Genomic DNA, 15,007 nt, shown 5'->3' on the forward strand with positions numbered 1-15,007 from the left:
CTTAACCTAAAACTAACCCTTAACCCACGTCTTCAGCATTACGTTATGGGGAAGGTGAGTATCCACAGTGTGGCTGTGTAAAAACAGATTTGTGTCCCGACAGAGTGAGTAATACTCACAGACACACATACCCGCACACACACACATGCAGAGTTCAGAGCATCATCTTTCAAACCTGAGCCCACCCCCACTGAGGGGACAGACCCTATAGTATGAGACTGTGGTATGTATGAGGGTGTGTGTAAGAAATAGCCTGTCTCTCTCTCTCTCTCTCTCTCTCTCTCTCTCACACACACACACACACACACACACACACACAGGCAGACAGACTTGGAGATGAAGCAACTAGCAAGGGCTTCAGGAGACGGAGTAAGAAAAAATCTCAGCTCGCGGGGTGGAGCTGAAAAATAATGCTGTGTGACTTGGAGGCGCTCCCTGCATGGCAAATCAAACACATCCATCCTCTGCTGGACGCTGCAGCCAGCGCTCCCTCTCTGTCCCGCAGACAAAGAAATCCAATCCTTCTTTCCTTTTTCTTGTCTTTCTTTCTTCCTAGCTGCCATCTGAAATTATACACCATAATAATTCAGTATTAATGTCACAAAACATAATCTGCCTCTTTTTGTCCACCTCAGAAAAACAACAGCATTACTAGTTTAGCTGAATGCCAAATTTGAACTCCACAAATGGAGGTCAGGGTCTTTAACATGAGTGACTGTTGGCTGTTTCCTGTTTCCGATGACAATGTTGCTTTCTTTTTAACCGTGACCGTCTTGTAACCTTAATCAAGTGGTTTATTGTCAGCAGAGTTGTCATTTTATAAAGAAAAAACAGGAAAATTTTCACTGAAAAAATATCAAAACAAAGTGAAATGATTTTTAATGTCTGTGTTTTACGTTTCAGTGGAACATCCAATGCCAATACTTGTTTCAGTGCCAATACAACTTTTTCCAGTGCAAGTGTTTCAATGACAACGTTTCCTTTTTCAACACCACATTTTATTTTCGACGCCAGCACGTACAGTCGCTGTTCTAGCCCCATACAGGGAGAGTTTCCAATAGCGAGCTTCATGTTGTGACACTCAGGCCACCAAAATGAAGCAAATAAACACAATGCAGGGCATCTGCGTTAACTCAGAATGAAGTCTAACAGCTTTAAAAAGGGTTCGCTCACCATGCTATTACAGCTTGCTGGGTGTGTGTGTGTTCTCCACATGAGCGTGCAGGCAGATTAGAAAACATAAGCCACCTTGTCCCCGCTAATGGTGATAGTGATGATACTGAAGTCTTGGTGTAGGTCACTGCCAGCCACAGCTCTCCTGCCTGGTCTGGGTCTAACCTGTAGACCAACCTGACTCACCCTCTCCCCCAGATTTCAGATAACTCATAATAAGTGTTTAACTCACAGTGCACTCGCTCCCAACAGGAATGGGCTGATACACGACTTACATTTCCTTCACACTCAGGATAATTGCACTTCTACTTGGCAAATGTGATGACGAACCAGAAGACAACTTGTGGTTTTCGTAGAATGCACAGATGACACTTGAGCTGAAACTAATTAGCCATTTAAATAAAAGTTTGTTGCGAGTCGCTGCTCTCCATGCTGTTGGTGAGCTGGTCTCTCGGCTCTGTGTCGCTAGGCAGAATTCAGGAGGCAGCACCCCCTGCTGGCCAGGCTAGTTTTACTCACATTATCAGGCTGAGACGAGTTCCTTTTAGTTTAAAATATTAATTCATGTACATTAAAGGAGCCAAAAACTGCTTTTGACAATTGAGCATGTGTTTGAAGCAATAATACTAATTTTATATAACACTTCTTGATATTTCAATATTTATCAATCAAAGCATGACTCCAGACTCACTCAAAGATTCATGGCTAATCCCCGGATGAAATCTGACCCTAGAACTGCCCGTGACCATGTTCATAAAGAGCACAACATGTTGAATTAGCAGAGATCTAATCTAATTTAGACCACAGGGACGATGAAGTACCTTTGGTAGGAGAGCGTTCATGAAGCGTGAGTGGGTTAAATGGTCTTTTTCAAGGTGGCTGCCCTGCAGCTTTGAGGCAGTTACGCAGGCAGATGATGCTCTGCTGCTGCTCACTGACCAATGATAAGTCATTCCAGTCTATTTTCAAGATCATCCACTCTTTATTCCCATTTTAGGCCTCTTCTCAGTCAGGTTTCGTCAGCAATTTGGCCCAAAACACAAGTTCAAACCTGAGTCAATCTTTCAAGTACAAACCGCCAGCTCACTTTGAAAAGAGCAGACACCAGTATTTCATCAGCAAGTCAAGTTTCACACTCAACAGTATCACTCTCTTTTATTTGAATATTTGACTTCTTAAAGAAAAAGAAAAGGTGTTTTCCCCAAGACAGTTTCAAAGCTGTATCCGTCCACCAGCTTAATGTCAGAGGACACAAGCAACATCCTTCAGTCAAAGTTTGAAAATCAATTGTGACGCAAAGACTTAGACAAAGACAGAAGATGTAACACACAAATGGTCCCATACACAACCCACGAAGCACCAATCAAATCACATCTCGAGAGTTCCTCACACTGACTGGATCCGATCTGATGACAAGATCAGCGTCACTCCCACAGGCCAGGTTTGTGTCCTGTTCAAACACTGGCTGCTGTCTCCTCAACATACCTGTCAGCTGACGCGGTGTCAGATACACTGTGTGTGTCTGTGTGTGTGTGTGTGTGTGTGTGTGTGTGTGTGTGTGTGTGTGTGTCAAACAGCCATGGTATCATATAGACTCTATAGTTAATCTTTGCAGACAAAACACTCACCAGCTGCCACGTATCTTTACCCTATATACAGTTCTCTCAGCCGCTCTCATATACACAGTCAGTCACACACAGACATACACACACGTACACACACACGCACGCACACACACGCACGCACGCACACACACACACGACATGATGCCACGACTGTGCCTCTCTCATCCTTGCTCTCACTCTTTTAACCCAGGCTCGAGGCACATGTGTGCCTGTTTGTGAGCAGACTTGCAAATACAATTTTCTCACAAATATTTACAGCCTCGAGAATAAACCTTGGAGTGCTTAGGATAACATATGCTACACTCTCTCTCTCTCTCCCTCCCCCTCTCTCTCTGTCTCTCTCTCTCTCTCTCTCTCTCCCTCTCACACTCACAAACTGTAAGACAGAAGCTTTTACAGATTAAATGGTAAATATATTTGCTATATACTGTACATTTGCCATATTCACAGATAGTCATTTGCATTTTACTTTCTCTCCTTCCACTTTCTACAGCTCACTCTCTTTAGCTCCTTCCCCTTCTTTTACCCCCCTCTCTCTTTTCTCTTCTGCTCCTCTTGTTTCTTTCTCTTGTCTCTCCTACCTGGCCTTACCTGCCTTTCCTTCCTCTGCTGCACCATTCTCTCCTCTGTTTTCTCCCTAATTTGTTCAAATGAAATTGCTGCTCTTCTGATGTGTGTTGAGTAATTGCACATTTATTGCTAACACTGTGTGACTTGAAGTTATGCCCCATTGCAGCTCCCAAGCATATGTGATACTGAGTGATAAATGGCTTCATGTAATGACTTAACCTGACACTGCCTTGAGAAATGTCAGACATTTGTTTTCCTCTTTGCTTTTTTGCTGATTTATAGTTGCCAGTTACTTCACCGACTACCTGTCAGACAGCAGGGAGCACTGCTCCATACATGGTTCAAACTAAACAAATAGAAAAGGCCCAAAACAACCCAAATCCGTCTTTCCTTTTCATCATACTCACTGTCACACTGCAGAGAGAGCTGCTTAAACCTGAATAATGCTGAGATGACTTAGTGATGTGTGTGTGATGTAAAGATGATCAGTTGGTTGCATTCTTCAGCCTTACCAATAAATCCATCGGTCAACCATCGGTCATGCTTTTGAAATTTTGAAACAATATTGTTTGCTCTAAAGACAATACGTAAAAAAATGTGCTAGCTACATTTCCTGTGGCGCAATTAGAACTTGTACAGCCTAGATTTTTGAGTGAATTCTGAACTTTCAAAGTGGATAGAAGACAGTATTTCAGAAGAAAACACCAAATAAATGTCTTTTTCTTTGGCTGAAATGACAAACACTGACACAGGTTTTATTCAATTGAAAGCTGTGTCTGTAGCTGCAGCAGATACTGTGAGTGACAGGGATCACTGTCAAGACCAGAAGAGGAGAGTGGAAGTAAAGAGGTGTGTTATGGGGATTTATTGAGTATCTAAGAGATGAAAGGAGGAGAGAATAGGGTGAGATGACACAGGACTGTGTGAATGTCCTCATTTAGAGGTGTTAATCCCTCCATTAACACACACGCACACACACACACACACACAAGCATATCTTTTACCCATGGACTATCACAGACACTTGAACAGACACTCACAGATTCAGTGCATGCGCCCACTGTGTCAGGGGACACCTGACACAACTGGTCACTGGATTGAACAGGCGGTGATGTCAATCTCACACACACACAGATATACACAGAGTTATACACACTCACACAGCTCCGCCTTTGGGTGCTGAACAGAAAGACACACAGTGAAGATCATCTATGACTGACCCTCGCTCCGATGTCTTGATTCTTGATATAAAACTGATAAAAAAATGTATGGCACATATAACAACAAGTATAAGGTGAAATATAAAGTAAAATGATCCTTTTGTCCCATATGCTGCAGGCCATGTTTGTGTGTGGATCATTCTTGTGCGTGGGAAAGCTGTTGTTCATTGGCTGTTGTCACACTGTGATACTGTACAATCCAGATACAGTATCTACATCTCTGTCTGCTCATTGGTTCCAGTCATTGTCCTGCTGAAGATCTGTAACCTGTCTGTGTTTTTGTGTCTTAAGCACATACACAGACAGTCATTTCATTCTCAGGCACAAGCCTCTGCATCTTTGTGTCGCTCCTATTGTCAAACACACGTAAAAGACCCAGTGTAAATACTGGTAATGTCATGTAAATGAAGGTTGTAGAATAGTGCATTTAGGGGCTGCTATTGTGATTGGATTACCAGATTAGCTATAATTGACGACATGCTTGTCTCAGATAAGCACACAATCATTTTACACTATATTATTTTTATGATTATTTGTGCTATATCTGTCTGCTGTAATTGACCTGCACTTAAACACTCATAAAACACATGCAGACTAGTTTGCTATGTGTAGCTCTTTGTATGTTTATTCCAGTTACTGCAGTTCATTACATCCCATATTTATGTTAGAGCAGCCTCTAGTGGCCTTAATAATGATGACAGGAGCAAAGGGGAAGTCAGGTGATGTAGTACAAAGAGCAAGAAAGCCCGCATATGGAAGAAGGCATCATGTACTTAACAGTAACATACTTATTTTAACTCTTGATCTTTTCCTAAACCTAACTGAGGTTAACCACATTAGGATGACGGTCTGGTTAACCTCTCACAAGGTCCACTGTCTCCAGTTCACATTCAGCTGCCAACTACAGCAAGGATTGAGTGCTGCTGGAAAAACTAAGACTGCCCTTTGCCTTCTTTCAGTCTCTTTTGAAATTGACTGTTGTATTTTCACATTTGATGTGCCTTAAATGACAGCGCCAACTACAGGCAAGGTAAGACGAACTCATGTGACCCACAGATATACGAGAGAATTGGCAAGATAATGTTTCCTGGTGACAGATTTCGTGAAAACAAGTGTGATTCCTGTCCCTGTAATTTTAGCATGATGAATTAGTTTCACTAGGAAGGAACAGAAGAAGGAACAGCTGAATATGACCATCAATCCAGAATCCATGTCATCATACTCAGCTTTCCAACATGACAAACTGCAGGCCATCACTTCTCAACATCTCGTCCATATATTCACAAAGCCTTGTGTTTTGGGGTCATTTTGATGGTTTAATAACATTTGCAGCTGTATTTTCAGATATCATATCATATTCATGGTGTTTCCAAGGGTCCGGCTTCACAGCCCAAGATAATTACGACTTCATAAATAACTGACATGAAAGTGTTGTTGCTGATAAAAGGCAGTGGTTGCAAAAATAGAAAAACAAAAATGAAAGCAAGCACAAAATCATTTGAGTTTTGGTTAAGGACACCGCTGTTGTTATCGTATTTTAGCAGTGGGAGCTTAGACTGACAAAACAAGCTTTCAGGATGTTTTCAATTAATTACAATTTTTCAAGTATATTTTTCTAAACTAAAAAACACAATATGTCTCAGTAGTCATTAAATATCCATCGCCATCTGACTTTTCTCTCTCGTTGTGTGTGTGTGTGTGTGTAATGTAGTGGCTATGCCTGACCTCAGCGCCTCATTCTCTCTCACTCTGAATGCAAGCATAATAAAATGTGACTATTTTTTCATTCACAGTCCACAGAGACATGAGGCAGCTTAATATTGTGATAAATAATGAAGTGGCAGGCATAACAGTTTACCCATGAGCACACACACACACACACAATAAAGACAGCACACCTCCCATCACAAACTCATTTGTAGTTTTTCATTTCAACAAGCATTCAGTTTGTTCTTATAAATTGAAAATAAAAGCCACCTACCACATGCCTCTGCTCCACCAAAAAGCTCAATAAATAAAAACAAAATAAAAACGGGAGCAGACATCAACATCCCATGTGTAGACAGAGGGAACAAATTCCCCCTTTAAAGGAACATAAATGCCATATTAGGCAAGGAACTGCAGAGACTGTGCAGCAGGTTTACAGGAAGGTTTTGGTGCTTTTCTGATTATGTAAACATGTTGCTTCCTCTGCACAATATTCATGACTCCACAAACAGCAGTTAATGAATGACACCTGCCAAACAGCAGCAGAGGGGTTAGCCGGTCAAATATGGTCCACCTGTGTCTCGCTGTATGTCGACTGGAAGCACAATCACTGCATTAAGCAGGCTTGCCATAGTTGTTTATGGAATGGATGATCTCCCAAAGGCTCAAGTCAGACTGATGAAAACATGCTTTCTATTAATTCAAGTTTTAGTTATATAGCACAAATCACAACAAAAGTTCTCATGACACTTTCCATGTAGAGCAGGTGAAGACTGTGTTGTTCAGTGCACACAGACCCAACAGCACTGGGCGATGGCAGCAAGCTCAAGCAGGAGCGGGCTCTATTAATTCTAATGAGTTCTCTGTTACTTGGAAACGTGGCATTGAATTCAGTGGAATCACTTCCTTAAATTTAGCTACAGCGCTATCAGATAGATATCTAGTGCAGGAATTTCTGCCTAATGGCGATTAGTCCAGTAATAGGAATTCAGAAATGATTAAATGATGATCTGATAAAGGAGGATTCTGTGAACAGACTATTACGTGTTTAATTTCAGTGTCATATGTCGAGGGTGTGGCTAGAACAAGTGAGTGGGTTCGTGTACACTCTAACAGAAGCCAAATGAGTTTAATAATGAGGAAAACTGGAAATTGGAAGGGCCAACAATCAGCGTTGGTTTCTCAGGGGGGGTGAGTTTCAGAGTGGGGAGAACCTGTTAGAAACATGAACTGGTTGCTGGTGGGATTCATCTTGGGGCAGTCAGCCAGCCTCCCGTGTTTCCCAGGCTTTACATGGTGCAGAGCCACGCTTCCAGTTCACAGAGCATGAGCACATCTTTACTTGTTTGTGATGAGCTAATGTCCCCATAAATTCTGACATGAGATTGACTTCATATAAACGACGAAGCTGAACTCGTGTGAAACACAGCATGCACTCATGTTTTAGGTAGTCGTTCGGTTGTGTGACTGAGTACACCTCATGCTTTTAATTAAAATGTGTAAAAATGTGTTTGTGCTGTAGCTGCGTTAACTCACATGCAGAACACGGGACTGCTCGCTGTCTTTCTCTCTCTGCAGTTCAGTTACCTGTCTTTATATTCGCCCCCCCTTAGTTCCTGCTCTCTTTTTTCTGTCTCCTTCCTCTATCTCTCTCTTCACATCTTGCCTAAAGGCAGGTATTAATTGAAGGGCCCTTGTTATAATAGGCTCTAATTGTTAATCACACTGCCTTGTTCGAAGAGCAGTCTGATTGTAATTACAGATGCTCGTTAGCCGGGTTCCGTCATTAATTAGACATTGTGACCTTGGTAATTACTGCAGCCATACATGTATGTGCCAGTGATTTTCTCCTGGAAGTTTCCTCACAGACATTTCCACAGTAAGCCTTTTCAGGAATTAAAAAACAGCTGTGTGGCCTTCATGTGGAAAGTCGCATGTCATCGTTATGTATTCCTTGTCTCTGGATTGACTTGTTTCAATCGGGTGATAACACTTTAAGTGTTTGGAGACTTTCTTGTTTTGGTGAAACTACAAAGCAGTTATTTAACAAGACAAATTAGATTGAGAAATGGTTGGTATGCTTTTGTACAAATAACACTGATTCTCTGTCTGGACTAACTTTTTTAGCTTCATCATTATAATAATGATAATAGTGATAAACTTTATTTGTAGAGCACATTTCTTAAAAAAAATGCAGCTTAAAGTGTTTTACATGCACCAAGTGTTTCACATAAAAAAAGACATGGAATGAACATAAAAAACAGGGATAGAAAACTAATGTAGGATAAGATGGAGAATAAAACCCACTTAATAATAGCAAAAATAAGATAGAATAACGATGAAAATAAAGACAGTGCATGAGAAGGAAAATTAATCCACTGAATAACAGTAATGAAGTGAAAAAAAAACAGCATTTTATAAGTGCAGCAGTGCATAAATGTGAGGCAGAGCACAGAAGTCCTGTTTCAGGAAGTCGCAGCTAGTTAAAGGCTAAAGTGAGGAGAGGTTTTTAGTTTTCTTTTACAAATATTCAGCTGATATCTGTAGGTTGTGTGTTCCAGAGCTTTGGGTTGTAATTAACAAGGCCTGCATCATCGACTTTCAACTGTTGCTGGAAACCTCCAATAAACCAGCAGCAGATGATCACAGTGTTCTTTAAGGTAAATAACAAACAAGGGATTTAGCAATGAAGCTTGGTCCTGGTCCATTAAGAGCTTTGTATACAAGGAGGAGGACCTTAAAATCAGTTCTGAAAGTCACAGGAAGTCAGTGCAGAGCAGCTCAAACTGGTGTTTTTTCCAGTAAATAGTGAGTTACAATAATCGAGTTGGCTTGAAACAAAGGCATGAATCAGTGTGTCAGCATCTTCTTGATTTACAAATGGCTGTACTTCAGCTCTGTTTCTAAGGTGGAAAAAGGAAGTTTATCACCTTGTTGATGTGGGACTTCAACCTTAGATCTGAATCTAGGAGAACACAGGTAACCTCAGATTAATCCAGGGAGTTAATTTCCCCAGATTAAAACATTTCTTTTTGTTTTAGAGCCAACTAGTAGGATTTCAGTTGCCCTCATTTAACTTCCAGAAATTATTGCTCATCCATGTATTCACTGACTGATTATTGTATTTTGGAGGACAAGCCTCAGTTTTGCCACACCAGTAGTGCTGTTTAGCCAGGTCTCAACTAAACACAAAATGTTCATTCTTTTCACTGACCAATGATCTGACATTAAAAAGAGCTCATTTCAGCTGTAGGGATTCTGTGACAGGAGAGGACCCTGACTGTGGCTGACAAATGTAAGATCACTGAAACAGGTACCAGATGGTCTGTGATTGCTACGATGTGTTTGACCATGCCTCCAGCTGTTTAAGATCACCAGCGTGTTTAAGGAAGCGGTATGGGGCCTGTCTAATTTCTGACAGACACTTGAGTGATTATCTCTGTGGTTATTATTATTTTATCATTCACCAACTTGACTGAGCTTCTATGTGACAGCTTTAACTGACTCCACTTTCAGAACAAAACGAGGATATCAGCTAAAGAACATAAGCAAAGCAGAGAGCAAGCAGGAAGAGCATCTGTGTCATGTCGAGGAGCTGAATTAAACCAGGAAGCAGGACACAGAGAATAGGACATGCGGGATATTGACAGTTTATTGTGCACACAGGAAGTGAGCGTTCAGATCTTGTTCTGAGCCGAGCAGGTGTTGGAGAGTGGCAGGCAGGATCACAGGTAGGCAGAGACGGAGAATGAGTTTGGCTGGCTTACGGCAATGAGTCCAGGTGGGGTGTAGCTCGAGGCAGGGAGGGAAAAAAACAGGAGCGTCAAAAAACATCCAAAAGCACAAGAGAATCCAACAGAGCACGCTCTTCTCAGGAAATTCAAGAAACACAACTGAGAGAGTCAGAGCCAAGAACACTACCAGCTGAGTAAATAGACAATCTGGCAAAGACTGGAGTGAAGCGCTGGGGTTTATATACCGTGGTGGTGATTGGTAGATGAGCCACAGGTGTGTAGGTGGATAGGCAGCGGGAGGAACCAGGTAACCACGCCCAGCTCAGCACAGACACAACGTGGACACACAGGAAGCACAAGGTAGAGGAAAACAGTGGCATGAAGCTGAGTCCTGACAGTCTGCTCTGTAAGAGTCAAGAATAATCATATCATCTGTATTTCCTCCCTATTTCTTCAAGAAATACCTTACAATCCCCACGATCACTTTCTTGATAGCCTGTGATTAAGTCATACATCTGTAAGTGGAAACTTGACTTCTAATATCCGGTTAAAGCAATCCTAGTACTAATCTGTACAGTTTCAGGGATCCCTGACAAATATTGTTAACCTTGCAGTGGTACATTATTTTTCACAGGACTGAACTGTGGCTGAATTATGGACAATGGATAAGTTCAGGGCTGGTTTCAGAAGGCTTGAGTTAAGAGATGTAGAATGGAAAGAGGCTTTTTAAGCTTCATTAATAATAAAGCTTTGTCACTCCACTGTATGAGTCCCGCCAGTATGAGAACACGTTGTTCTCATTTTTCTCATCTGGTTTGGCTGCCCACAGAGCCTGCGATTAGAAAGGTCTGTGTTGGAGAGACAGCGAAAACTGAAGTGATGAGTGCGTTGACCCAGTCACATAACATACGCATTAAAACCTGATGGTATTTCAGAAAGGACGCTAAGAAAAGCGGAACAGAGCTTTAAACAGCAAAAAATTTCCATGTCTTGAGGAAATCGGAAGAAATTGCGCACTGTCCAATTGGATAGCTGGAACTGGGCAAAAAAGGCAGAAAATTGTGTGAAACGAAAAGCTGATAAATTCAATAATAAAAATGACTAAAGTCAATGGATCCTAATCAAACATAGGAAACTAGAAAAAAGCTAAAAAAAATTTGTGTCTGAAATAAAGGTCAGCTAAGCTTCAACTTAACACAACGTGTCGAAACGGACCTGCTCTTCCAAATGATACACAAGCAAGATGTGTAAACACATGGACGAGCCCAAGACAGACACAATGGAAGAATTGACCAATAACAACAGTGAACATCGAACAAACTGGAAAACATCCAGACATGCACCGCACAAGTTCATGTCCCTTTTTCAATCTCCCTGTTGACTTCTTACCCTCCCTGTGGGCTGTATTGAAAAGAGGAGCTCATTGATGTGCAGCAGTTAAAGCAGCCACCACACAAATATAAAAGCTGTTTCTAATGAGTAAGCAATAGAAACAGCATTGCACAAAATGGCTTGTTGTTGACTCCACAACAGCTTTTCAGGGAACTTGCACTTAGTTCAGCCTAGTTGAACATTTCTGCTGTTACTGTTTGCTCTAGTCCTCCCTGCAGTATTGTAAACTGATCTGCTGACCACATAGCGCAGAGTTGATCTGTTTAAGACCTGTTTTTATGGAAGAATAACACACTAATGAATAAGGCGGTAGCGAACACATTGCATTTCCAATAACTCTTCCTCAATAAAAGCATTGCACCAGTAGATTGGTCGAGCAAAGCTTTTAACGTGAAGCAGCAACAGCAGGAGAGGTTCGGTCTGCCTCAGCAGTAACTTAGCACAGCTCTGATACATCTGAGAATGATCAGTAAACAGTAAAATAATGCTGATACTCAAAATCACTAACAAGAACAGAGGAGTGAAACTAAATTCCTAACCACAGATTCAGGTAGAGGTCACTGAGAGCTGAACACAGAGAGACTTCCTGCCAGCAAGCAGGGGCACAGCAGCGCGGCTCAGTACTGCTACGGCCTGCTGTGAGGCCGGAGTAGAAACACATGCCACCACGGCTCGGCTTGGCACAGTGCAGCTATAGCCACTGACCCAGGCCTGTGGAAAAACTCTATTAGAACTAAGACTGAAACATGGACCTGAGAAGTCACAAAGAACAAAGCTGAGCCTGAGACCTCAGGGTTAAGACCTAGTTAAAATGCCATATGGCAGCTTAGTTTCGGGGCATAAATTTCCAAACGGACACAGACACCTGTTTTTGGAAGCTGTCTCTGGAACTGATCTGAGAGGTTACAGTTTCATTGCTCTGGTCATTGGTTCTATTGGCTATGAAAAAAATGTACTCAGCAAAGTAATGGTTGAGTCTAACAAGCAGACAGTTACAGTTAAAATGCCATTATCCTCTTTATTATCAGACACTTTATAGCCATGTGTATGGACTTGACAAAAGATCTATTTTGGGAAATTAATGTTTATGGAAATGCTTCCAAAACCTTCCCGATGTCTTTTTCAGGATACGTGTCTCAGGATTGGTAAACGTGTCTGTGCTGTGTAGTTTAGTGGCACACTGTAACTGGACAGCACTTTTAGTTAGAGCGGAAATCAAGATTCACAGTTACCTGATGCTGCCACCAGGGGGCGACAATGTGACGACTGTGTGCTTCCATTTGTTTTCTATGTATGTAAAACCAACGTCCCATACTAATTCACCACGACTAATTTCTCTTTCTCTCTTTCTTTACTTGCTTTGCAGGCACTTCCTCTTTAAGACAGGAACAGGCACCACCCCCCTCTTCTCCACAGCAACTCCTGGCTACACTATGGCAACCAGCTCAGTGTACTCCCCACCCACTAGGCCATTGCCGAGGAACACCTTGTCCCGCTCTGCCTTCAAGTTCAAGAAATCCTCCAAGTACTGCTCATGGAGGTAAGATGAAATAAGCATGGTAAAAATGAGCCTAAAACTCCTGTGAAAGACATACCCAAAGTTAAATGATAGCTGTTCTTGAACCATTTGGGTACATGCATGGTTGGGGTCTCTTCTGAAAGGTGACACTCTGAGGTTTTTGCAAACAGATGCTTGCAGATGACTGTATGTGGGACCTATTAGCTGCAAAACATGATGGGACCACAGCATGAAGCCTGACACCAAGTTCAAGTCCAAGTTCAATGAAAAATGATAATGATTTCAACTGTAGTTGCTAAGCTTCGTGTGCGAGATTGTGATTGGTCAAGTGAGATGTACTTTGAATATTATGGGGTTAATGTATGTTTTAAAGCAGCTTAACACACAGTTAGTCATAATACCAGGATTCTGGAAATGATAGAATCACGTAATATTTAAACTAGTTAAACAAACATCTTGGAGAGTTGAGACTCAGTATTAACAACTGATTTTTAGTACAGCTTACACTGTCTTAATTATAGTAGGTCCAACTCCAAGAAAGGGCAACATTGTTCATATTCAGGCACCTGAGAATGTGTTAATCCATCTTTTAGCTGGCTAGTGCATGATGCTAACATTGCTCAAAGGCATGGCTGAAGGAGGCACAGGAACAGCTTTGGTAACGTACAGCTCGAATCAGAGTTTTAAAGCCAGTCAGCAAACTAAGCAACTGATACATTCCCAGTCGTGTTACCTCGCTAGACCTGCCATCTCTGTCCCTCTTTAGCCTGGCTCCTACCTGGTAACTGTCTGGTGAAGAATGGGAGAGATGAACAGGGACTTTATTTCTCTTCTGTGGCAGCAAACATAACAACAGCTACAGCTACAACTATTTTGCTGCACCCAGACACTTGATGGCTGACTACAGTAACTTAACTACCATTACCACCATGCATCTCACTGCGGCTACAGCTACATTGTGGCCCTTCTGACACACACCAGAGAGACTCACTTCCTACAAAAAAGCTGCAAGACGTAATCAAAGACAGTAGATTTTAAAGGTTTCATTTATAATCAACAGTCAAATGTATCTAAGAGAATCCAGAGATTTTTACTGTGTGTGACATCAGAGGCTTGAAACTTCAAAGATGACCCTTAAGTAAACAAACAATATAATATATGTATGTGTGTGCATATATATATATATATATATATATATATATATATATATATATATATATATATATATATATATATATATATATTATAACAGCAACAAGAGAGTAGTTGACTATTGTACCTTTTTAACCCGTCACTGTATTTTTTTAATTACCACAGCTTTATGGCTTCTGGAGAGCATCATGAGATGCAGTGGCTACTGGCTATTGTAGGAACCGATGAGTAAAATGGCATTAAGCTTTATTCTATTATGTTTGTTTCATTATTGAAGGTGACTTTTAACACTAAAATAACATCCACAATATTGATGATGAAATTACTCTAAAGATGTCATAAGTCATAATGTCATAGACATTATAGTCACTTGCAAATTGTGTACTGTGGAAGCTGATCATATTTCATTCAAAACTGAAACAACTGCGATGCTGTAAGAACGAATTTAAGAGATGCTTCTTCGTATTGTGAAGGTTAGTGGAGACCTAACCTGAGCTGAAGAAGGTCACAACAATCCAACAACATTCCTGTTCTGTTGTTCTTCTCAGGTGTGCAGCCCTCAGTGCAGTCGGACTATCTGTACTGCTCTCTGTCCTGCTCTGTTACTGCATAGGTAAGACCGCACACAGACACACACCCACACACACAAATACATACACTCTCTCTCCTTTCTCTGTCTATCTCTCTCTCACACACATACAAACAACCGAGCTCCCGACACACACACATTTCAAAGTCAGTGCTGTGAATTTACTAACACACATTAGTGTGATGGGTTAGTTTCACCCACACAAGTAAGACTTTTATTTCTGCCTCCCCCGATTTGTTCTTTGTTAATTCCACCTCATCTCTCTTCCGATCTTGTCCAGCTTCCTCCCCTCTCTGGCCCCCTCTGTATCACCCATTCTTGTGCTG

At 41.5% G+C, this 15,007-nt stretch overlaps 1 protein-coding gene across 1 annotated transcript in view; it reads left to right on the plus strand.

The window, feature by feature from the left end:
• tenm3 (teneurin transmembrane protein 3) overlaps positions 1–15,007 on the plus strand; it is a 198,826-nt gene that overhangs the window by 70,419 nt on the left and 113,400 nt on the right. The window contains exons 4-5 of the mRNA XM_041933771.1: positions 12,788–12,961; positions 14,641–14,705. Coding sequence (XP_041789705.1) covers positions 12,788–12,961; positions 14,641–14,705 — 239 coding nt within the window. The remainder of the gene's footprint in view (positions 1–12,787; positions 12,962–14,640; positions 14,706–15,007) is intronic.

The sequence above is a fragment of the Chelmon rostratus genome, chromosome 3 (genome assembly GCF_017976325.1).
Source record: "Chelmon rostratus isolate fCheRos1 chromosome 3, fCheRos1.pri, whole genome shotgun sequence".
Taxonomy (NCBI): domain Eukaryota; kingdom Metazoa; phylum Chordata; class Actinopteri; order Chaetodontiformes; family Chaetodontidae; genus Chelmon; species Chelmon rostratus.